We start from the raw sequence: 26,032 nt of genomic DNA, 5'->3' as shown, positions 1-26,032 counted from the left end.
CGCAGCGACGCACGGATGCACGCCAAGACCGTAGGATCCTACGCAGTGCCGTAGGGGACCGCACCGCCACTTCCCAGCAAATTAGGGACACTGTTGCTCCTGGGGTATCGGCGAGGACCATTCGCAACCGTCTCCATGAAGCTGGGCTACGGTCCCGCACACCGTTAGGCCCTCTTCCGCTCACGCCCCAACATCGTGCAGCCCGCCTCCAGTGGTGTCGCGACAGGCGTGAATGGAGGGACGAATGGAGACGTGTCGTCTTCAGCGATGAGAGTCGCTTCTGCCTTGGTGCCAATGATGGTCGTATGCGTGTTTGGCGCCGTGCAGGTGAGCGCCACAATCAGGACTGCATACGACCGAGGCACACAGGGCCAACACCCGGCATCATGGTGTGGGGAGCGATCTCCTACACTGGCCGTACACCACTGGTGATCGTCGAGGGGACACTGAATAGTGCGCGGTACATCCAAACCGTCATCGAACCCATCGTTCTACCATTCCTAGACCGGCAAGGGAACTTGCTGTTCCAACCGGACAATGCACGTCCGCATGTATCCCGTGCCACCCAACGTGCTCTAGAAGGTGTAAGTCAACTACCCTGGCCAGCAAGATCTCCGGATCTGTCCCCCATCGAGCATGTTTGGGACTGGATGAAGCGTCGTCTCACGCGGTCTGCACGTCCAGCACGAACGCTGGTCCAACTGAGGCGCCAGGTGGAAATGGCATGGCAAGCCGTTCCACAGGGCTACATCCAGCATCTCTACGATCGTCTCCATGGGAGAATAGCAGCCTGCATTGCTGCGAAAGGTGGATATACACTGTACTAGTGCCGACATTGTGCATGCTCTGTTGCCTGTGTCTATGTGCCTGTGGTTCTGTCAGTGTGATCATGTGATGTATCTGACCCCAGGAATGTGTCAATAAAGTTTCCCCTTCCTGGGACAATGAATTCACGGTGTTCTTATTTCAATTTCCAGGAGTGTAGTTATTAAAGTTGTGAACATTTTACAGCTGTTTATTTCCTGATGTAGATTATATTTCTATTGAAATATGGTTACCATAAAGTTTGACGTACTGGCGCTTCATGTATGACTAGAGTTAACTTTCAAGAAAAAAGTTGTCTAATTTAAGTTAATCAGTATACATTAAGGGTGGGGGGGTGGGGGGGGGATGGAGGTATTTCGGTCTGTTCGGTCGAGGCCACACTGAAATAACTAATTGAAAATGAAGTTCTTTAGACGGTAAATTTGAGAATGATATACAGTTTTTGTTATTGCACGTCCTAATGACCGCGGAAAGCATTGGTTGCTGTCCGTCATTGCTGCTGAAGACAGAGTATGAGGTTAGATAATGGTGTGGACAAGGCTAACCAAAGACTGCATTTTATTGGCAGAACACTTAGAAGATGAAACAAATCCACTAAAGAGACTGCCTACACTAGCCTGTCCGTCCTCTGATACAAAATTGCTGTGAGATATCGGATCCTTAATATATAGAAGTGACGGAGCACATCGAAAAAGTTCAAAGAAGTGCAGTTCTGATACACGAATAGAGTGGCAATTATTAAAACATAGGCGTTTGTCGTTGCGGGGAGATCTTCTCACGACACTTCAATATCCAGCTTTCTCATCCGAATCCGAAAATATTTTGTTGACGTCCATCTACATAGGGAGAAATGATAATCGTAATAAAATAAGAGAAACCGCAGCTCACATGGAAAATTTCGTTATTCCCACACGCTGTCTGAGAGTGTAATGGTAGAGAAATAGTGGAAAGTGGTTATGTTAAACCTCTGCCAAGCACTTAAGTTTGAATTGCGGACTAACTAGGTATATGTTCATGTATGACCTCCCTGTTTTGTGGAACTGTACTTAAGCGTTACACCAGTCGCCTTCAGCAAACTGTAACGACATAATTGCAGATAGTGAGTAAGTAAAAGAGAAAATGCGCTACAGGCGTTCCTATGCACGTTGTCATTGTCAGCAGAGAACAGAGAAGTGTCATAACGAGGAACATCGCAAAATAATAAATAATAGAGAATTTTAACGTATGTGATAAGCTAAGTGCTGCAATTGGCACCATTAATGAATGATAACGTCATCATTTTTCCTGCCATACGTGTGTATACAAGGTGAATCCGACCTCCAGCTACAAAATCTCTAAGGTCGTTCAAAGATATTTTCTGAGTATTTTGTTATGAGAGATCTGGGGTGTCTGGTGGATCGTTACGCAGTAATTACATTTCGTTTGATTTCTTGCGATCTTATTGATTGGCGACTCCATGTTGTCTTGTGCACTACGACCAGATAACAGGTATACTTGAAAAAAGAGACAGCATTGGTCGTATATTTTTTACTATTGCAAAATCGATTTTCTGTCACTGAGTGACCATCTTCAGTGCTATATTGTATAACTTAAATTGGGATGCACTGTTGTCACTAAGCTTACGGCAATCACATAGACTCTATTTCCACACGCTGTCTGAGAGTGTAATGGTAGAGAAATAGTGGAAAGTGGTTATGTTAAACCTCTGCCAAGCACTTAAGTTTGAATTGCGGACTAACTAGGTATATGCCGTAAGCTTAGTGACAACAGTGCATCCCAATTTAAGTTATACAATATAGCACTGAAGATGGTCACTCAGTGACAGAAAATCGATTTTGCAATAGTAAAAAATATACGACCAATGCTGTCTCTTTTTTCAAGTATTCTTGCGATCTTCTATCTCTGTATCTTTGTTACACTGAAAATGTCTGTACAACAGAGAAAATGTCAGTGGTGTGTGCTGTGTGTCTTGTTTGGAAACGAAATTGTTCGATTCTCTCACGTCACTTGCTGTTGCCAACAGAAATGCACACTTTCCTTTCCGCCTTCAGTTTAGCACTCGGTATTTGTCGGTTCTGGCTCGGGTTCGGTTTTCCGGTAAAACTGTAATACACACCAGTATGAATATGTTTACTGAAGAAGAGATGGCCGATATGCACCTGACCACTGAATACAATAGCAAAGCGGCACCACGTTGATATGCGGAGCTATTCCTGCAGCGACGACAACCACATCACAGCACTTTTGCACTGGGAGTTCTTGCATTACTCTCTATTTTGTGTTGCACGTTTTGTTGATTGCATATGACAGGCTTTTTCACTGCTTTGAATGCATTTTCAGAGAAACAAAGGCAACTAGATAACAAATCTAATTAGTAATAATTACATTATTACTCTGTAACGAAGCACAGACGACCACCGTTCCTGACACCAAAATATATGTCCCTGAACAACCTCCGAAATGTTGCCTGTGGAGATCGGGTTCAGTTCCATACACCGACGACAGGTGTCGTTGCTAAACGCGGCGTCAGCGGCATTGTTTGCTGGCTCTTTGTAGCTGGGAACTACGCTCCGAAAGTTTTAATCACGTCCGCAGCATTCACCTTCAGTTATTGATTCATGCGTCAGGGCTTTGTCCTCTGTGAACAGCGCTAGAATATTGCATGAGACACTTAATTTAAGTTGATTGTGCCTGGTAATCGCTAGCAAAAACACTTTGATTTGTTTTGAATTTCAGATGGCCGGAATTTCTTCTACCTCTTTCGATTAGTTGCAGGAATTCTCCTAACAGTCTCCGATATAGAAAACTTGTAACCTTCAGTGTGTTTTAGGTAAATCCTTCATCTACATCTGAACAATGTTAGTACGTAAGGTGCATTACAGAGGGTAGATAGTGTACCAGAAATTTTACCTTTCTCTTGTAACACAAGACTGGTATGAGCTGGTATGAGGTAAAACATTGCCACTATCCCTCTCTATAATAACGAATTTCTACATTTTCACGCGTGTCAGTTAGCAAGTTTGTGGTGGACAAAGTAATACTTCACAGGGTACTGCAACATGTACTCCTGGAATTCAGAGAGTAAGGTCCTCCACGATGCCTAACACCTTTCTTGCAGCGTTTCCTACACTAATGTGTTGAGAATTTCAGTGATGCTCTCACACTATCTAAACACATAACTTCTTTGAATCATTTCTCTCTCTCTCTCTCTGTCTATCCATCTTTCTTTCTTTCCCTCTCCTGTTAACATTATAAGGGACGTAGACCGACGAACAGTTGAATAATTTAGAAACAATCCAACTGACGTTATGCACAAGTGTGTTAATCTGACTTAGCGGTGAGTCACCGCATCAAGGCAGAAACGAAACGGCCGTTGGCTCCACAAAAGAAGTCGATTTTATCTGCGGGAAAGGTTAATTCTAGTGTTTTCTACAAGGAAAAAGGATTGCCTTTACTGGTTGCCTAGAAGACGTAAAACGATGACTGGCAAGTTTTCAGATCCAATTGGATACAAGATATAGGTTGTAAAAGTCCTGTATTGAACGAAAGTATCTTTCATCAGGACATTGGAAATTTTCGAAAAGGAATTTTATGAAAGGAAAAACTGGAGAATTTGATTTGTACTTTGTTGGAACGTTCAATCTACTCACTAAATTTCTTAGGGCTTTTTAAATTCGCATATCCCACAGCTGTAGAAACTCGTGGCAGCAAACGTTTTGAGTCAAATACAGCGGTTATAACAACCAGAAATGAGTATTTTGCAGACCTACCGGAATCTAAATTCAGGAATGGAATCTACTCTCGGAAAAAACTTTGGACTATGAGCGTTAACCCATAACGGAAATTTTCGCATTGTCCTTCTACCTGAGATGAACCCATGACTTAACTTCAACTGATACTCTGGTAGACATCTGTATACTTCCGTACGTATACTGTCTGTGTGTGTGTGTGTGTGTGTGCGTGTTGGGGCGTACGGGCGCTCAACGTCGAGGTCATCAGCGCCTTGACACACATTAAAAGAAACGAATGCGGACAAATTTAGTAAAATGGAAGCATACACGCAAAGAAAGCGGGAAAAGACGAAAAATGCTGTATAAGAAAATAAAACGTAAGGAAAACGAGAAAGCAGCGTCAAGGATGCCACAGGAAATTGTCACTGGCTGGCCACTTACGTAAAATATGGGCGAGCCAGTCACCCTGTCAACAAATTAAAACCCTCTCCCTAAAATCTTGGTAAAAACATTGGACAAGTCACAGAACTTTAATACTTCAACCACATTCGTTTGAGTATTTCCCAAAAGAGATAGCAGATCCACCGGTGAGTCAGCCGCGGCCCGCTGGTCAGAAAATAAAACGCAATCCAATATAACGTGGCGCACAGTAACCTGGACGCTACAAGTACCACACACTGGAGAGTCCTCTCGCCGGAGCAGGAAGCCATGCGTCATAGGACTGTGGTCTATCCGAAGTCGCGTGAGGAGAACCTCGTCCCGTCTACGGGGTTGGAAAGAAGTGCACTACACACGCGTTGTGGACTTGACTAAACGGACCTTATTGTCAGTCATTTCCAGCCACTGATCCTCCCACCGACGCATGACTCGTGAGCTCAATAGCGAGGTGAGTGCCTGCAGGGGGATGGCACACTGAAATACTTGCGGATCGAGACATGTCTCCGTGGCTGCGAGATCTGCCCTTTCGTTCCTAGCAATGCCGACGTGCACTGGAACCCAGCAGAGAATCACCTCCTTCCCCAGTCTTTGTAGTTGGAGGAGGGCATCCTGGATGTTCTGCACTATCTTATCTGCTGGATACAAACGTTGCAATGAGTGAAGGGCACTTAGTGAATTGGAACATACAAGAAATTTAGGACGGGAAGAGCATCTTGTAAGTAGGCTGTTTAGGTTTTTTTATTGGTAACGCCACCTCTGTATGAAAATCACTGGCTGTGCTGTGTGCAGTCTGTGGCTGCTTTGCATTGTTGTAATACTCGCCATTGTAGTGTTAGGCAGCTGGCTGTGAACAGCGCGTAGCGTTGCGCAGTTGGAGGTGAGCCGCCAGCAGTGGTGGATGTGGGGAGAGAGATGGCGGAGATTTGTAATTTGTCATGAACTGCTATATTTATATATGATGATATCAAGGTAAATACATTGTTTGTTCTCTATTAATATCTTTCATTTGCTAACTATCCCTATCAGTAGATAGTGCCTTCCATAGTTTGAATCTTTTATTTAGCTGGCAGTAGTGGCGCTCGCTGTATTGCAGTAGCTTGAGCAGCGAAGATTTTTGTGAGGTAAGTGATTTGTGAAAGGTATAGTTTAATGTTAGTCAGGGCCATTCTTTTGTAGGGAATTTTGAAAGTCAGATTGCGTTGCGCTAACAAAATATTGTGTGTCAGTTTAAGCACAGTCATGTATAAATTGTTCTAAGGGGACGTTTCATACAGTCCTGTATAGATTGTTCTAAGGGGACGTTTCGCACAGTCGTGTACAATTTTTCTAAGGGGACGTTTCATATGTCGTCTATGCAACGTCCTGCTAAAATAATATGCCGTAAATGTTCAGGTAATTTGATTAAGCAAATGCGGATGAGTTCTGAGGGGCTGTATGGGTTTAACTGGTACTGATTCTTGTGCAACATGTCTTCAAAATACACTCCTGGAAATTGAAATAAGAACACCGTGAATTCATTGTCCCAGGAAGGGGAAACTTTATTGACACATTCCTGGGGTCAGATACATCACATGATCACACTGACAGAACCACAGGCACATAGACACAGGCAACAGAGCATGCACAATGTCGGCACTAGTACAGTGTATATCCACCTTTCGCAGCAATGCAGGCTGCTATTCTCCCATGGAGACGATCGTAGAGATGCTGGATGTAGTTCTGTGGCACGGCTTGCCATGCCATTTCCACCTGGCGCCTCAGTTGGACCAGCGTTCGTGCTGGACGTGCAGACCGCGTGAGACGACGCTTCATCCAGTCCCAAACATGCTCAATGGGGGACAGATCCGGAGATCTTGCTGGCCAGGGTAGTTGACTTACACCTTCTACAGCACGTTGGGTGGCACGGGATACATGCGGACGTGCATTGTCCTGTTGGAACTGCAAGTTCCCTTGCCGGTCTAGGAATGGTAGAACGATGGGTTCGATGATGGTTTGGATGTACCGTGCACTATTCAGTGTCCCCTCGACGATCACCAGTGGTGTACGGCCAGTGTAGGAGATCGCTCCCCACACCATGATGCCGGGTGTTGGCCCTGTGTGCCTCGGTCGTATGCAGTCCTGATTGTGGCGCTCACCTGCACGGCGCCAAACACGCATACGACCATCATTGGCACCAAGGCAGAAGCGACTCTCATCGCTGAAGACGACACGTCTCCATTCGTCCCTCCATTCACGCCTGTCGCGACACCACTGGAGGCGGGCTGCACGATGTTGGGGCGTGAGTGGAAGACGGCCTAACGGTGTGCGGGACCGTAGCCCAGCTTCATGGAGACGGTTGCGAATGGTCCTCGCCGATACCCCAGGAGCAACAGTGTACCTAATTTGCTGGGAAGTGGCGGTGCGGTCCCCTACGGCTCTGCGTAGGATCCTACGGTCTTGGCGTGCATCCGTGCGTCGCTGCGGTCCGGTCCCAGGTCGACGGGCACGTGCACCTTCCGCCGATCACTGGCGACAACATCGATGTACTGTGGAGACCTCACGCCCCACGTGTTGAGCAATTCGGTGGTACGTCCACCCGGCCTCCCGCATGCCCACTATACGCCCTCGCTCAAAGTCCGTCAACTGCACATACGGTTCACGTCCACGCTGTCGCGGCATGCTACCAGTGTTAAAGACTGCGATGGAGCTCCGTATGCCACGGCAAACTGGCTGACACTGACGGCGGCGGTGCACAAATGCTGCGCAGCTAGCGCCATTCGACGGCCAACACCGCGGTTCCTGGTGTGTCCGCTGTGCCGTGCGTGTGATCATTGCTTGTACAGCCCTCTCGCAGTGTCCGGAGCAAGTATGGTGGGTTTGACACACCTGTGTCAATGTGTTCTTTTTTCCATTTCCAGGAGTGTATTTCACAAGACTGGAGAATTCAGATTGTTCGAAATGTTTCATCATTATGATACCATGTTTTACCCGGTCTTGTGTGGCTTGAGACCAATATGCTGAGTGGAAGGCATGGTAAAATTCTCCTTCACTGTGGCAATCGTGAATGACCGATCGCATTCTTACAGCTGGTTCATTCTCTAAGTAGCCACACATAAATTCTAATCTGTGTTCCAACGACCAGTTGGGAGGAAAACAATGAGAGAATTGATGGAGCCATGCTTGTGGATGAATGTCGTTGCCAGAATTCTTAAATGTTTTGAATTTACGTGTAGTAATGAACAGCTTATAGTCAAAATCATCATGTCGGCGAGTCGCATATCGGTCATTGTTAGGTCGTGTCGGCCGTTCCATCTCAAAATTCGGTGCACATTGCCAATTTCTTTCATAACTTCCGAAATGCCCTGTGTTATTATTTTGCAGCTTTTCCGTGTTTCTAAGTCCCTCTTCCCATGTTGGAGCGCGAGTGTCCTCTGAAATACGTAATTCTTGTATTACCTGTGTCAGCTGATCTTGTACTTCCCGGATTTCTCTTTTGTACTGTGTATTGATTTGATTTTGATTCTGTTTGAATTTTCTAATTTGTTCATACTCTTCTGTGTCAGTGAAGGCTACAGGTCTTGTGTCATTCAGATCATCATCTACCTTTGTAGATAAGTTAGTGACCTGATCCGAAAGTTCGGCTACTTTCTCCGATAGTGAACACATTTCCTCAGTGTGTTTTTCTGAACCAAGTTTCAGAGTGTCCATTTGTGTTGAAATCGTATCTACTGTGTCCTTTAAGTTTTCTTGAGTTTTTGCAAGTTGCGTAACCGAATCGGTAGATGCAACTGAGTCAAATTTAGCTTGCAAGATCTCATGATTTTCATGAACAATAATTTGCAGTTCTTTTATGGCTGCTTCGTGATTCTGTAATGCATTTTCATGCCGCGAAAAAATAGGTTGAAAATGCTCACAAATTTGTGTTTTTACGTCATTACAGACTTTTTGACATTTCGATTCGATGTTATGTAACTCAGTAGTTAAATCTTCACGTGTTTGTTCAAGCGTGGTGTGAAGATTTTGTTCCATTGCGTCTAACTGTTGCTGTGTTTGTCTCTGATGTTGTTCCATTGTGTCTAACTTTTCAAGCTTTTGTCCCATTTGTTGCATTAATTGTAATAACAATGCACTGGTGTCTGAAACATGTTCCTCAGTGCTTTTCGGCAGTGAAGTTGCACCGGCAACATTCACATTTTGACAAGTGGAAAGTGTGTCTTGACTCATTTGAGAAAACGGTGGGAACCCAAAACCTGAGTCTGCAGTATTTGCAATATTGTGTTCTGTCATTCCCGATTCCTGAGGCGAGCTGTTGCCGACCAATCGATCGATAACGCTTCCCCGTTCACTACCTGTTTCACTGTCTACACCATTATTTGCAGCCCGCTCCATTTCCCTATGCGCAATTACCAAATTACTACTTTGAACATTAGTTAATTCATTACTCTGCGGCGCTAACACACTGCTTTCGTCTTCACTGTCATTTCTCAGTTTACTTTGGAGCCTAGTATTACGTTTTTCACACGCCATTATTGTCACAGTATTTCACACGATAACACAGAAAAGCGCAATTTGAAGAGCAAAATAAAATAACATAGCAATGGAAATAATGTCTACTTAATTGCCAGCGCAGCTGCGAAATACTTGGTGCAAATCTACATGCATGCCACAACTGTTTTACTGTACCTCAATGAAAAACTACAACTACAAAGGAAATTCTCTCTATAATTACGCGCTAGCAATAAACAATAGCTACACTAATTACACAAACTACAAGAAAAAAATCAGAAGATTCCAGTGAGGTATCCTAGGCAAAGGGTCGACATATGAAACGTCCCCTTAGAAAAATTGTACACGACTGTGCGAAACGTCCCCTTAGAACAATCTATACAGGACTGTATGAAACGTCCCCTTAGAACAATTTATACATGACTGTGCTTAAACTGACACACAATATTTTGTTAGCGCAACGCAATCTGACTTTCAAAATTCCCTACAAAAGAATGGCCCTGACTAACATTAAACTATACCTTTCACAAATCACTTACCTCACAAAAATCTTCGCTGCTCAAGCTACTGCAATACAGCGAGCGCCACTACTGCCAGCTAAATAAAAGATTCAAACTATGGAAGGCACTATCTACTGATAGGGATAGTTAGCAAATGAAAGATATTAATAGAGAACAAACAATGTATTTACCTTGATATCATCATATATAAATATAGCAGTTCATGACAAATTACAAATCTCCGCCATCTCTCTCCCCACATCCACCACTGCTGGCGGCTCACCTCCAACTGCGCAACGCTACGCGCTGTTCACAGCCAGCTGCCTAACACTACAATGGCGAGTATTACAACAATGCAAAGCAGCCACAGACTGCACACAGCACAGCCAGTGATTTTCATACAGAGGTGGCGTTACCAATAAAAAAACCTAAACAGCCTACTTACAATCTCACCTGCTCCAGTGCCCCTAAGATCGCAGACTATTCTTCATCAAAGACAGTAAATCACTCTGGGACTCTCCAGAAACTAGAGTGGCAGGCGGCTAAAACCCTGGATTTGGGGCTGTACGGGCTTCACACCGAGGGACTCCAGCACACGTTGCACACGGATCCCTAATGGCATCGTGGCTCGTGGACGGTTGGAAAATAGGCGCTCCAAAGGCGGACGAGCAACAATATGGTGAGCGGGTGAGGTTGGAGCTGTAAGAAACTTACAAGCGTGGCGCACCAACAGGAGCTGCTGCCGGATGGTAAGTGGCTGTTTTCCCGTCTCAGCACAGAGGCTGGGTATGGGACTAGTCCGATAAGCACCCGTGGCCAGTCGAATCCCCGCATGGTGGACAGCGTCACGGATCCGCAGATAAGAGGGCCTCGCTGACCCACACCCGTACGTATACTGAGCCGTCCGTGATGGATGGGTACAGAGTAGAATGAAAAAATTTAAAGGAACAATTATTTTACCTGAAATCACTGAATGTCCAGTGATTTAGGCTCAGATTAATTATTTATGGTCACTAAGTTCTCACAGGGGCTTATGAAGGAAAGTATCCTTAAGAATAGAAGCGCCTGTGTAGCACTTACCTCGTCTTAGGGAATGTTCTCTGACACACATTACTAAGGTATTAGCAAGGTTATTAAGGCCAATGTTACGCAAGTCATATTCCTGAAAATACAGAACAAAAATTGCAGTTTGCTTGTGTTACGGACATACTAAAGGGTCATGGGCTTTATTTATTTACTTTTACAATAATTTATGCATTTTACTGGCTGCTGAGCTCCGTGGCTGTGGGTTATATTATCTTAATAAATACAGCAACCAGCCACTTTGTTATGTATTTTTATTTAAGCTAATACACGTTCCGCGTTTTCACCCATCTTCAGTTAGCGTAATACATATTTGAGTCTTCAGTCAGGACATAGTTAAAACATCGATAACAAATTGGATGCTGCAGCTGCCCCGTATTAAACAGAAGAAAAATAACGTTTGTGCAACATCCGTAAGGGCGAGAATCGGAATAACAACAACAGAGTAGAAAGTAAGTATACCGAAATAACAATACATCGTAAATATACAATTCGCGAAGTGTAGCAGCCAAACAAAATTGTTACTTTGCACAGGGCATCTGCAGCATTCAGTTTGCTGTCGATGTTGTAACTATGTACTGACTGGAGATTCAAATATGTATTACGCTGATTGAAAATGGACAAAATCCGGAAACGCGTATTAGCTTAAATAAAAACACTTAACAAAACGAATGATTGCTGTATTTATTAAAATAATGTTTTTCTTTTTTCTGAATTGATTTGTATCGATTAGAATCCCGTTAGCTATTAAGATCTCGAACTTATGTTTTTATAGCATAATTAACTCAACTCTTTTCGTCGACTATAATTATAGTAGGTGGAAACACTTTCCCTACCATTATGGTTTACAGGTAAAGGAAGGAGCGGAGAAGCCTGGCTTACTGAATGCAAGCCTTACACATGGTCCAAATGGCTCTGAGCACTATGAGACTTAACATCTGACGTCATCAGTCCCCTAGAACTTAGAACTACTTAAACGCGAGACCGCTACGGTCGCAGGTTCGAATCCTGCCTCGGGCATGGATGTGTGTGATGTCTTTAGGTTAGTTAGGTTTAACTAGTTCTAAGTTCTAAGGGACTAATGACCTCAGAAGTTGAGTCCCATAGTGCTCAGAGCCATTTGAACCATTTGAACTACTTAAACCTAACTAACCTAAGGACATCACACACATCCATGCCCGAGGCAGGATTCGAACCTGCGACCGTAGTGGTCACGCAGTTCCAGACTGAAGCGCCTAGAACCGCTCGGCCACAGCGGCCGTCACAAGCCTTACATCTACATCGAGTTCTTCCGAGACAGTAGGTGTTAAGATGTTGAAGGATGCAGACCAGCATTAGCCTGAAGTGGTCTGGAAAATATTGTGATGAAGCAAAATCAATGGAGGGCTGGAAGGGATTCCATTTCCACTTTTCTCCAAACCAGTTTCACTGTACTGGCTGCGCTGCGTAGGGTATTGAAGATATTTACCGTAACTATTAAAATAACGATCACTAAATATTTCCTATAAAGCAAATAATATATTCCGCGCTGGACCGTAACAAATTTTAATAGCGTAGGTTTCAGCAAAAGAAAAACGAATTTTCACCATTCACCTCGTTTCTGGATAGCAATGAGAAAGCTATTCAGGTTTTATTACAATATGTTTCTTCTTGCTGTTAAAATTTCATTAACATCAAGCAAATCAACACATTTAAAAACAGTTAATAGTAGGAAAAGAATCTGGCTAGGACACTCGATGAGAAAGGACTGTATAATAAACGACACACTCAGAGGAATGGTGACAGGGAAAAGGGCCAGAGGCAGTAGAAGATACAGTTTAATTCACGATATCAAGATAAATGCATCATACGCAGCTACGAAAAGTATGACAGAATACCGGAAGGACTTGAGGATGCTAAATTTGAAGTGATCGACCAACCTAAAGGACAAAACTCATCATCATCATCGTCGTTGTCGTCGTCGTCGTCGTCGTCGTCATCGTCATCGTCATCACCATTATCAACAACAATAACAACACATTTCGTGCCTTGTAACTATAAAAGGCGGCCTCGCCCTTCCCTCTCGTAACCTATTACGCACAGAACTATTTGTGCGCTCTGATGATCATGTTGTGTACCCAACGGCATACCAGCACGCCAGGAGCTGGCCCTATTTGACGCAGACGAATGCAATCGGATATCGTTAGTTCTCCTCGAAGACTCCACACATAGTGTATGAGATCAAAAATATCTGGACACCCGGCTGAAAATGACTTACAAGTTTGTGGCTCCCTCCATCGGTAATGCTGGAATTCAGTATGGTGTTGGCCCACCCTTAGCCTTGATGACAGCTTCCACACTCGCAGGCATACGTTTAATCAGGTGCTGGAAGGTATCTTGGGAAATGGTAGCCCATTCTTCACGGAGTGCTGCATTGAGGAGAGGTATCGATGTCGGTCGGTGAGGCCTGACATGATGCCGGTGAGGCCTGGCACGAAGCCGGCGTTTCAAAAAATTCCAAAGGTGTTCTATAGGATTCAGGTCAGGACTCTGTGCAAGACAGTCCATTACAAGGATGTTATTGTCATGTAACCACTCCGCCAAGGGCCGTGCATTATGAACAGGTGCTCGATCGGGTTGAAAGATACAATAGCCATCCCTGAATTGCTCTTCAACAGTGGGAAGCAAGAAGGCGCTTAAAACATCGATGTAGGCTTCTGCTGTGATAGTGCCACGCAAAACAAGGGGTGCAAGCTCCCTCCATGAAAAACACGACCGCATCATAACACCATCACCTCAGAATTTTACTGTTGGCACTACACACGTTGGCTGATGACGTTCACCGGGCATTCGCCATACCCACACCCTGCCATCGGATCGCCACATTGTGTACCGTGATTCGTCACTCCACACAACGTTTTTCCACTGTTCAATCGCCCAATGTTTACGGTCCTTACACCAATCGAGACGTCGTTTGGCATTTACAGGCGTAATGTGTGACTTATGAGCAGCCGCTCGACCATGAAATCCAAGTTTTCTCACCTCCCGCCTAACTGTCATAGTACTTGCAGTGGATCCTGATACAGTTTGGAATTTTTGTATGATGGTCTGGATAGATGTCTGCCTATTACACATTACGACCCTCTTCAACTGTCGGCGGTCTCTGTCAGTCAACAGACGAAGTCTGCCTGTACGCTTTTGTGCTGTACGTGTCCCTTCACGTTTCCACTTCGCTATCACATCGGAAACAGTGGACCTATGGTGTTCAGGAGTGTGGAAATCTTGCGTACAGACGTATGATACAAGGGACACCCAGTCACCTGACCACGTTCGAAGTCCGCGAGTTGCGCGCCATTCTGCTCTCTCACGATGTCTAATGACTACTGCTGATATGGAGTACCTGGCAGTAGGAGGCAGCACAATACACCTATATATGAGAAACGTATGTTTTTGGGTGTGTCCGAATACTTTTGATCACATAGTGTATCTAAGTCAATCGCGATAACGTACGTAGAATCAGGAATCGATTAAAAGATGACGTGTTGCTACTCATGTGTACAGTATTATTCTTGGGCGCACCATTGTCGGCGAGCCTCGTCTTATTTGTTTGGAGTGTGTTCATTTGTTTGAAATTACTGAAATTTCAACAGCAAGAGGAAACACATCGTAAGAGAAATCACAACACTCGTCACCGCGCTGAACGCCCGTTATGCTCCACACATCACAGCACAGTCCGTGTTAATATGACTTGTCTTGCTGCAAACAAGCTCATTTACTGACGGAAGCTATGTCACCTCAATGTACAGTACTGCACGGTCGAGCGAACAATGTGTGTCCTCTTGGGCGCTTGTCGCGTGGCGCTGTCTATATCATGCATGGCGTCGAGAATGGTTCTCTTGAACCCATCGATTCCATATTCGCACAACAGTTACGGTATCCCAACCAATGAGAGCAGCAATTTCACCGATCGATAGACCGGAGTACTAATGGGTCACGACCCTGCCGCTGTCGAATTGCAAAACGTGTTGTTAGTTGTTTCTCCTTCTTATTCGAGGCAAAACAAAATTTTCTCACAAAGAAACAACATTTGTAATGTATCAGTGACAAATCCGCTTTGTAATATTTCCTTACATAAAGAATCCAGACGGCGTTATTCCGTAATAATTTGCGTATACCAGGAAGTTACAATTAAAGTGCTGCTAGAAGTTGCTAGTCACGAAGGTCCTGTGTGGGCTGCACTTATCGTATGACAGCCAAACTTGGTAGATATGCTAATGAATTAATGCTGTACCGATCTGCCCTGGAAAAAATTAGTTCCAATTTTGGCTACCAGGTGGAAATCTGGCGCTGTACAGCATCTTGTCGGCGTCTCCGGTGATGTATTGAACGAACTGTGCAAGCGGCGGTTAATAGTAAAATCAACATTATGTCTTTCTCAATTGTTTGATCTATTTTGCTCACGTCCCATTCCTAATATACTGCATATGGAAATATTTTTCTACGCCTTTATTGCATTCACGGCTTCGTATTTGCATCTAGTGGCCAAAACTGGAACTAATCTTCTTCCAGCATAAATCGGTTCCGCATTAACGCATTAGAATATCTTCCAAGTTTTGCTACCATTCGATAATTACAACCCACAATGGTATTCCGTGAGTAGCTGCACTTTAATTATAACCACCCAGTACAAGCAAGCAATTCAGGGTCATGCCAATTTTATGCTTGTTGCATGCGGCTTTCGTGGTGTTGCAATTTTAAAGACCAGTAGTACATAATATTATTATCCAGTAAGTATGAATAAGATGGTATGGTTTATAACTGTTGCGGTAGTTGTGTGGCCCAGTAACTAACTTCTAATTTAACAAAACAAGGGGAGTGGCAACCTATTACATTTCAAGATTATGAAATGTCAACAATTTCCGCGATATTCACTCTTAATGGCCTCAAGTAGAAACAGAGACCTCTGGACATAATCTGCAAGTGTGACAAAAGCATTCCAAGAAAGATAAGTTATTGTTTAATGTTTAGTCGACGTCTTGATAGTTAAAAATGGAATATTAACCCTCTTAGACATAGGTAGAGAAGGGAACTGATTGTGACTTCGTTGGAGTAAAGGCCTAGCATTCATGTGAAGTACTTTAGGGAAAGCACGGGAAATCTAAATCAGGATGTCTACACGGAGAATTGGACTTGATTCCTGGCCGATAAGAGTTTTAAGCACAGTTCTACCTTGTTCGGTTCTTGCATTCTGATATGGAGTAACATATTTGTACGTTTGTATCCATTATTAGTAGGTGTTGCAATTCTTAGATACAACAGTGTACTCTCTCTATTGAATTGTTAATTGCGCTTAAGAATGTTCTTGTTTTAATAAAAATAACTCTTAGACACTGAAGTAAGTGAAAGAGGTTTTCATATTCCGAAGTTAAATTTCCCATGAAGCTTTGGAATAATTATATATTACAGCTAAGCTAAAAACGCCAATTTTTCACTTAAAAGAGCTGTACAAGTCTTAATTGTGTTCGCTTTTATACGGCTTCATGTGCATGTACCTTTTTTGCAGAGCAGCCAATGTCAGAGTTCAAGAGTGAGGCAGAGCGCAAAGCGAAACTGTACTATATGTCCTGCTTGGACGTCAACGACACAATAGAAACCCTGGGGCCAAAGCCAATGCTGGACCTTCTCGAGAAAATTGGAGGGTGGAACATTACTGGTAATTTCAGCATTAAGAATTGGAGCCTGCAGAAATCGCTGGAAACGTTACAGAACCGTTACAACATGGGTGGACTATTCACCTGGGCCGTAGGTGAAGACGATCGAGATTCCAAGAAACATATTATACAGGTAATTTCGAATCTTTTCCTTTTAGTTTTAAAATTTTATCGATATTGTTGTTGTTTCCGTCCAGCATTTACAGACCATTGCTGTGCACACTTACGAGCAATTGAATCTGAGATACCGTGTACTTCATAATAACGGACGCATCACCGAATGTACTCCAGGAGACATCGGAAGCGTTGGAGAGCCATCCTGATTCATTCTCAACAGCTCGTGGAGATGGTTAGGACAGGGTACTCGATGCATTCATTTCTCTCTAGATGCACTCAATATTATGAGTTCTGGTTTTATGCAAAGGGGCCTGACATCTTTAAAGCTGTAAGCGTATGGAAATTCTTCAACAGATCAAAAGACTGTGACACATGTAAGTGCCCCATTCGACTATAAATGCGTGTAGTTAGCGGTATCCTATTCCTGCTCGTACGATATCAAAACTGTTCTGGACAGATGGACCGTGTGGCGAAGCACCGGGCGCATTAAATACTCGTATATAAAGTATGTGACCGTATATATTTTCGAGAGGGTGAGGGCTTCATTCGAACACAGTTTACTCAATTTGGCACTGATTCACAGTCCAGCTACACGTCACACGGCTTCCGTACAACACACGCTGTTACACTACACTGCACAGGTGGCGGGTATGCTAAATAACATTCCAGAAGTTACGAACAAACTAGCGTATATTCTGGAAGTTCTCCACCCAAAGTATTCAGTCACACTTGACACAGTTCCGTACACGTTGATTTACTTGTGATCATGGCAGTCTACTAACAGACTTTTATTCTACGAGGACGTGCTGAGAAGTAATGCCTCCGAATTTTTTATGTGAAAATTCTTAAATATTTTTAAATAAAACAGACCTTATTAACATTCTACATATTTATTCTTCATGTCTACGCATTTATTTCTCAGCGTAGTGACCCTGATGACGATCGCATTTCTTCCAACGAGAGACCAGTTTCTAGATACTGTTACTGAAGAATGTTTGACTTTGTTAACGGAGACACTACCTCACCTCCGCTTGCATCGCTTCACCACTATCAAAGTGAAGTCCTCGACGATGTGCTTTACGTTTTGGAAACAGATGACAATTGGATGGGGTCAAGTCGGCACTGCAGTCAGGCACACTTAAGACCAAATAACATGTCTTACATTTCCTCGAACGTGTGTGTTTTATGTATCGAAAAATCGATTTTTTTTAAATTTTGACGTCCTGTCTCAAACGCTCGGACTGTAAGGAGTATGATAGATGACAGCGAACCAAGGCGTCGGATCGTTGCAGATGTTGCAGCGCTTGTGTGTGTGGTCTGACATTGACATGCTGAAGAAGAGGGTGCTCCAAATGTGGACAAAATCTTCCAATTCGCAACTCGATTGCAACTCGGTGTTTCTCACGCGCTGACGTAGTTAAATTACACACCGCCATATTACACGCGACACTGTAGTGTAGAATTTCCAGGGAAGTATGAAATCTCATAATCACTCTTGAAGGCAGGAAGACAATATCTCAGTTAGATCTCAGGTACAGAATCCAATGATAGAAAGAACCGTCTAAAGATGAGAACATTTGTTATCCATAGTCGCGTTGCAATACAGACGCTGTTAATTACGAAAATTAATTTGCAAGGGCGATCGCAGTGATCCAGATAAAGCCAGAATTGGAATGTGTAGCAGCAGAAGAGGAATTCATGGAATCATGGGACACAATACAGGATATGGAATACAGATGAGCTTTTATAGATTTGGCGCAAGCGTAACGAGTAGCATTTACCTTAGTGTGTTGCGGGCGCACTGAAATTCAGTGCAAGAGATGAATTGCATTCGGGGACCGTCAGCGAACTTCTACCACAGCGGAGTCTCTGTCATACTGCAGTAAAGCGCAAATAGTTTTCAATGATAAATGACATCATTCCTTTGGACTCAGATCGATCATATCCAGTGTTATTATGGGGACAGAGTTATGGTATTATTAGGGTGTTATGCGTATTCGTGATACGGTGAGACTGTCACCTGCAAGAAAGAGACTAAATTAAGGTACCTGCTAACCAAGAAACAATATACGTTAAGGATGCGCGTAGTGTAAGTCCTTGGAGCTAGCGGGAGAAAACGTGAGAGACAGGAAGGCCGTGTATGTATGTTCCTCGTGTGTGTGTGTGTGTGTGTGTGTGTGTGTGTGTGTGTGTGTGTGTGTGTGTGTGTGTGCGTATGTCCGTCCATGTACACTAGCTGGCATGTATAGAAGTTATTAATATATAATTTAATAATAATAATAGGTAAATAAGCTCTAGTTTTAAAAAAGTAATGAAATTTATTGGTCGGCTGTTAAATTAAATGCAGCTAACTGTAAGAACTTCCACTTAGATGCCATTAAAAAAGTTCGGTGCTGGTAATGTAATGATATGACGGAGAGTATTCTGATTTTGTTGTGGCCGTTAGGTTTTATCTGTGGAAAAATTAACGAAAGTATTGTAGATAATAGTAGGTTTCTCACACTGTGGTACAAGTTTAAAACTGGACCTTTCTTTGTCTATCACCATGAGAACCCTTCGATCTACAACGAAAGATGCATTACGTCGTGGTTGGAATGAAATGAGATGGAGAAACCTATTTCAAACCCAAAACGGAAGTCCAAATAATTTTTTTTGAATAAACTGGAGTTTTCGTTGCGTTCCTGATCAATTCGTCCAAAACAGTGCCCAGAACGATTCCCCTCGTTTCAGAGGAGTGGAAAAATTCACTTTCAGTGAATAAGAAGTTAATGATAAGCCTTGCCTGTAGATTAACGTCTGCAATGAAGCGAAAGCAACTCATACGCGCAATCAGTTAGAAGGGCGACTCTTTGGTATCCACATGGATTGATACCAGGAGACTTTTGGACACATAGTGTTTGCTACTGCAGATTTTCCATAAATCTTACTAATTTTTTATAGTAGCTATTAAATTATTCCTATTTCATGATCTTCGGGCCACTTCCCAATATATATATGAACCTTGCAGTTGTATTACAGACGCAGTTACATATTTTTGGACTCGTTTTAAAGCCTTTAAAGAGCTATCGGTAACCCTGAATGTTAGGATAAAATAGACTTTCGGTTTGTGTTGCTTAGGGTGGAAACCAGAGTCGTTTCTTCTCGTTACCTTTTTGCTAATATAAGATTAATTATGTGCGGTTTCCCAAAATCAGTCTCTCTCTCTCTCTCTCTCTCTCTCTCTCTCTCTCTCTCTCTCTCTCTCTCTCTCACACACACACACACACACACACACACACACGCTCACGCTCACCTCTTCTTCTATTATTCTGAAATCTCCATTCGAACAAGCTATTGTTCTATTTATCTAGGCACGTCTTTGACAGAACGACAAATGATACAACTGTTTTTAATGAGTGAGAGATCTGAACAAGATTCAAAGCCGTAAGTAACGAACTAGAACAGAGACAATTTCTTTCAGTAGTCGAGGAATAAGTTTGATCCACTAATTATAACGCTCAAACAAAAATTTGTGTAATTCGGAAGTATAAAAAATGTTGTAATTGGAAAGTAAGAAAAAATTACTGCTTTCAACAGTCACAATGTGTCCCTGTTAGTACAGTATAATTTCTTTCAACAGATTGATCAAGGAGGCTTAACTCTTCCAACTCGTGACAACTATCTCAATGGAACTATGGATGATAAAGTATTGTCTGCTTATCTGGAGTATATGACTAAGGTAAGTTCACATATTTAAAATACTGAGCACTATTTTTAATTTTTCCTTATAAATTTGCACAATAATAGTAAAATCAGCAAATTATTTGTTCACATAGTAACTAAGATCTGTGATAGAGAGAAAACAGTGTTTCAGCAATTATTTTTTGTCAACTCCACTAACTAGAAAAAAATGGCTCTGAGCACTATGGGACTTAACATCGTTGGTCATCAGTCCCCTAGAACTTAGAACTACTTAAACCTAACTAACCTAAGGGCATCACACAACACCCAGTCATCACGAGGCAGAGACAAAATTCCTGATCCCGCCGGGAATCGAACCCGGGAACCCGGGCGTGGGAAGCGAGAACGCTACCGCACGACCACGAGCTGCGGACCCACTAATTAGAGTTTCGAACATCAACAGAAAAGTCCAATACCTCATCACTGAACATTGTGCTATTCGTATGGTGCCCTGAGTATCTCCTGCAGTCTAACACATATTTTAGGAATAAAAAGCTCCATTTTAGATGTTACAGGAATGTAGGAAAGCATGTTCTCCTATCTCCGATGATGCCGTATGTAGGCCCTGTGTAAAATTGCTACTGATTCCCCTCTCGTTATGATTCGGTCCACTGCACAGAGGCCTATTTTGTGGAAAAGGCGGACAAAAACAAAAAGAAAAAATTCAGACGGAAATGAAAATTGGTATCATGGATTTTTAGGGTCACTGACTATGAATTCTATGTTTTTTCTCAAAATTCGATATTCGATTTGGCGAATCAAAAAGGTGAAGTTCCTAATGACAAAATCGCTTATTCGAAAAAAAAAAAACACGTTCACAAATGTTTGTAACGCTGTTAAATTCGAAAATAATTATATTCGCCGTTAAATTAAATGTGGCACACGAAAATGTTTTGAGGGTCACTGACTATGAATTCTACGCTGTTTTCTCAAAATTCGATATTCGATATGTTGTTGTTGTTGTGGTCTTCAGTCCTGAGAGTGGTTTGATGCAGCTCTCCATGCTACTCTATCCTGTGCAAGCTTTTTCATCTCCCAGTACCTACTGCAACCTACATCCTTCTGAATCTGCTTAGTGTATTCATCTCTTGGTCTCCCTCTACGATTTTTACCCTCCACGCTGCCCTCCAATACGTGATGGTGATCCCTTGATGCCTCAGAACATGTCCTACCAACCGATCCCTTCTTCTGGTCAAGTTGTGCCACAAACTTCTCTTCTCCCCAATCCTATTCAATACTTCCTCATTAGTTATGTGATCTACCCATCTAATCTCCAGCATTCTTCTGTAGCACCACATTTCGAAAGCTTCTATTCTCTTCTTGTCCAAACTATTTATCGTCCATGTTTCACTTCCATACATGGCTACACTCCATACGAATACTTTCAGAAATGACTTCCTGACACTTAAATCAATACTGGATGTTAACAAATTTCTCTTCTTCAGAAACGCTTTCCTTGCCATTGCCAGCCTACATTTTATATCCTCTCTACTTCGACCATCATCAGTTATTTTGCTCCCCAAATAGCAAAACTCCTTTACTACTTTAAGTGCCTCATTTCCTAATCTAATTCCCTCAGCATCACCCAACTTAATTAGACTACATTCCATTATCCCTGTTTTGCTTTTGTTGATGTTCATCTTATATCCTCCTTTCAAGACACTGTCCATTCCATTCAACTGCTCTTCCAAGTCCTTTGCTGTCTCTGACAGAATTACAATGTCATCGGCGAACCTCAAAGTTTTTATTTCTTCTCCATGAATTTTAATACCTACTCCGAATTTTTCTTTTGTTTCCTTTACTGCTTGCTCAATATACAGATTGAACAACATCGGGGAGAGGCTACAACCCTGTCTCACTCCCTTCCCATCCACTGCTTCCCTTTCATGTCCATCGACTCTTATAACTGCCATCTGGTTTCTGTACAAATTGTAAATAGCCTTTCGCTCCCTGTATTTTACCCCTTCCACCTTCAGAATTTGAAAGAGAGTATTCCAGTCAACATTGTCAAAAGCTTTCTCTAAGTCTACAAATGCTAGAAACGTAGGTTTGTCTTTCCTTAATCTTTCTTCTAAGATAAGTCGTAAGGTCAGTATTGCATCACGTGTTCCAGTGTTTCTACGGAATCCAAACTGATCTTCCCCAAGGTTGGCTTCTACTAGTTTTTCCATTCGTCTGTAAAGAATTCGTGTTAGTATTTTGCAGCTGTGACTTATTAAACTGATAGTTCGGTAATTTTCACATCTGTCAACACCTGCTTTCTTTGGGATTGGAATTATTATATTCTTCTTGAAGTCTGGGGGTATTTCGCCTGTTTCATACATCTTGCTCACCAGATGGTAGAGTTTTGTCAGGACTGGCTCTCCCAAGGCCGTCAGTAGTTCCAATGGAATGTTGTCTACTTCGGGGGCCTTGTTTCGACTCAGGTCTTTCAGTGCTCTGTCAAACTCTTCACGCAGTATCATATCTCCCATTTCATCTTCATCTACATCCTCTTCCATTTCCATAATATTGTCCTCAAGTACATCGCCCTTGTATAGACCCTTTGTATACTCCTTCCACCTTTCTGCTTTCCCTTCTTTGCTTAGAACTGGGTTTCCATCTGAGCTCTTGATATTCATACAAGTCGTTCTCTTATCTCCAAAGGTCTCTTTAATTTTCCTGTAGGCAGTATCTATCTTACCCCTAGTGAGATAGGCCTCTACATCCTTACATTTGTCCTCTAGCCATCCCTGCTTAGCCATTTTGCACTTCCTGTCGATCTCATTTTTGAGACGTTTGTATTCCTTTTTGCCTGCTTCATTTACTGCGTTTTTGTATTTTCTCCTTTCATCAATTAAATTCAATATTTCTTCTGTTACCCAAGGATTTCTACTAGACCTCGTCTTTTTACCTACTTGATCCTCTGCTGCCTTCGCTACTTCGTCCCTCAAAGCTCCCCATTCTTGTTCTACTGTATTTCTTTCCCCCATTCCTGTCAATTGTTTATCCAGGTCCCATCTCCTTAAATTCCCACCTTTTTGCAGTTTCTTCAGTTTTAATCTACAGGCGAATCAAAAAGGTGGAGTTTCTAATGACAAAATCGCTTATTCGAAAAAAAAAAACACGTTCGCAAATGTTTGTAACGCTGTTAAATTCGAAAATAATTATATTCGCTGTTAAATTAAGTGTGACACACGAAAATGGCGCAATTTCTAATTAAAATTGATTTGTTTGAGGGAAATAAGTTCATAAAGGATTTGAAAATAATTAAATTTGGAAAATATTCTGTACGCTACTTTTATGATTTATCTAAAAATAATACGTTTAAATTTTTTGTACAATAAATTTTCAACTATTTACACACATCTGTTGCACCCGAGCTAACTTCAGAGTCGTTTGACGAAGACGCAGCTACTGCTTGCGCATAAGAGGGCAGCAATAATTGCGTCGCCCCAAATGACAATTCGTCAGATTTGTTGATAGTTTTAATCGTAAACTATAAATTAAAGGTCTGATAACAAAAGCGACCAATTTAGAACATCTGTCATGGTATCTTCTCTGGACGATTTTCACGAATACATTTCTCGATATTTTTGTGCCGTTCTTTCACTATTCTTGAGCTTCCTTGAATAGTTGTCCGATTCACAGTGGTGTCCATTTGACAATGAGGGATCCATGAGTGGCAGTAGGCATACAATACCACAGAAAACGTTCTACCAACATTTTCACAGTATCCGCACAATACTGTTTCAGGAGATCTACATTAGCACCGAATCCACGTAACAGAACTTACATTATAATTTCTGCGTGAAATTTAAATGATTTCTTTATTTTGGTAAAAACAGTTTCTCCAAAGTTTTACCTTTTTTCCAACGTTCCATTTGTGTCCTGCGTGGCGTCGGTATAAACTGTTTACCGTCACTTGCTTCAGTGAGTACACTGAACTACAGGAAAGCAACACACGTTCCTGTTAAGTCCGCGATAGAAGTGAACGAAGCGCTAACAGGTCCTGGACGTAGGGAGATCGGCGTGGCAGTGCAGCAGTTCCCAGTCAGGAAACACTGGAGAAAGACGGCGGCCCGCAGCAGCCACTCGCAGCCTCATTTTTACAAGGTCTTTGTCACGGCCTTTCTGACACGCACACGTCCGTGCTGGGTGGGGAAACCGAATTACCGTCGGATACAAAAGTTCCAAATGTAATTACTTATACAGATTATAGAATATTTCCTGCCAATCGCACTCTACAGTATTCGCTAAAATACTCAACGTCGACTTTAAAATACTTATAAATTTAATCACTTGAGAATGACATTGAGGCAAACATACAGGGTGTTTCAAAAATGACCGGTATATTTGAAACGGCAATAAAAACTAAACGAGCAGCGATAGAAATACACCGTTTGTTGCAATATGCTTGGGACAACAGTACATTTTCAGGCAGACAAACTTTCGAAATTACAGTAGTTACAATTTTCAACAACAGATGGCGCTGCAAGTGATGTGAAAGATATAGAAGACAACGCAGTCTGTGGGTGCGCCATTCTGTACGTCGTCTTTCTGCTGTAAGCGTGTGCTGTTCACAACGTGCAAGTGTGCTGTAGACAACATGGTTTATTCCTTAGAACAGAGGATTTTTCTGGTGTTGGAATTCCACCGCCTAGAACACAGTGTTGTTGCAACAAGACGAAGTTGTCAACGGAGGTTTAATGTAACCAAAGGACCGAAAAGCTATACAATAAAGGATCTGTTTGAAAAATTTCAACGGACTGGGAATGTGACGGATGAACGTGCTGGAAAGGTAGGGCGACCACGTACGGCAACCACAGAGGGCAACGCGCAGCTAGTGCAGCAGGTGATCCAACAGCGGCCTCGGGTTTCCGTTCGCCGTGTTGCAGCTGCGGTCCAAATGACGCCAACGTCCACGTATCGTCTCATGCGCCAGAGATTACACCTCTATCCATACAAAATTCAAACGCGGCAACCCCTCAGCGCCGCTACCATTGCTGCACGAGAGACATTCGCTAACGATATAGTGCACGGGATTGATGACGGCGATATGCATGTGGGCAGCATTTGGTTTACTGACGAAGCTTATTTTTACCTGGACGGCTTCGTCAATAAACAGAACTGGCCCATATGGGGAACCGAAAAGCCCCATGTTGCAGTCCCATCGTCCCCGCATCCTCAAAATGTACTGGTCTGGGCCGCCATTTCTTCCAAAGGAATCATTGGCCCATTTTTCAGATCCGAAACGATTACTGCATCACGCTATCTGGACATTCTTCGTGAATTTGTGGCGGTACAAACTGCCTTAGACGACACTGCGAACACCTCGTGGTTTATGCAAGATGGTGCCCGGTCACATCGCACGGCCGACGTCTTTAATTTCCTGAATGAATATTTCGATGATCGTGTGATTGCTTTGGGCTATCCGAAACATACAGGAGGCGGCGTGGATCGG

The 26,032-nt window shown here is 42.9% G+C and overlaps 1 protein-coding gene across 3 annotated transcripts in view; it reads left to right on the top strand.

The window, feature by feature from the left end:
* LOC126470034 (endothelin-converting enzyme homolog) overlaps nucleotides 1-26,032 on the top strand; it is a 434,767-nt gene that overhangs the window by 302,260 nt on the left and 106,475 nt on the right. For all 3 annotated transcript variants that reach the window (XM_050097524.1, XM_050097525.1, XM_050097526.1), the window contains exons 5-6: nucleotides 16,605-16,885; nucleotides 20,489-20,587. In XM_050097524.1, the coding sequence (XP_049953481.1) occupies nucleotides 16,605-16,885; nucleotides 20,489-20,587 (380 nt within the window). The remainder of the gene's footprint in view (nucleotides 1-16,604; nucleotides 16,886-20,488; nucleotides 20,588-26,032) is intronic.

The sequence above is a fragment of the Schistocerca serialis genome, chromosome 3, assembly GCF_023864345.2.
Source record: "Schistocerca serialis cubense isolate TAMUIC-IGC-003099 chromosome 3, iqSchSeri2.2, whole genome shotgun sequence".
Taxonomy (NCBI): Eukaryota; Metazoa; Arthropoda; class Insecta; order Orthoptera; family Acrididae; genus Schistocerca; species Schistocerca serialis.
This window is presented reverse-complemented; position numbering and strand designations above follow the sequence as displayed.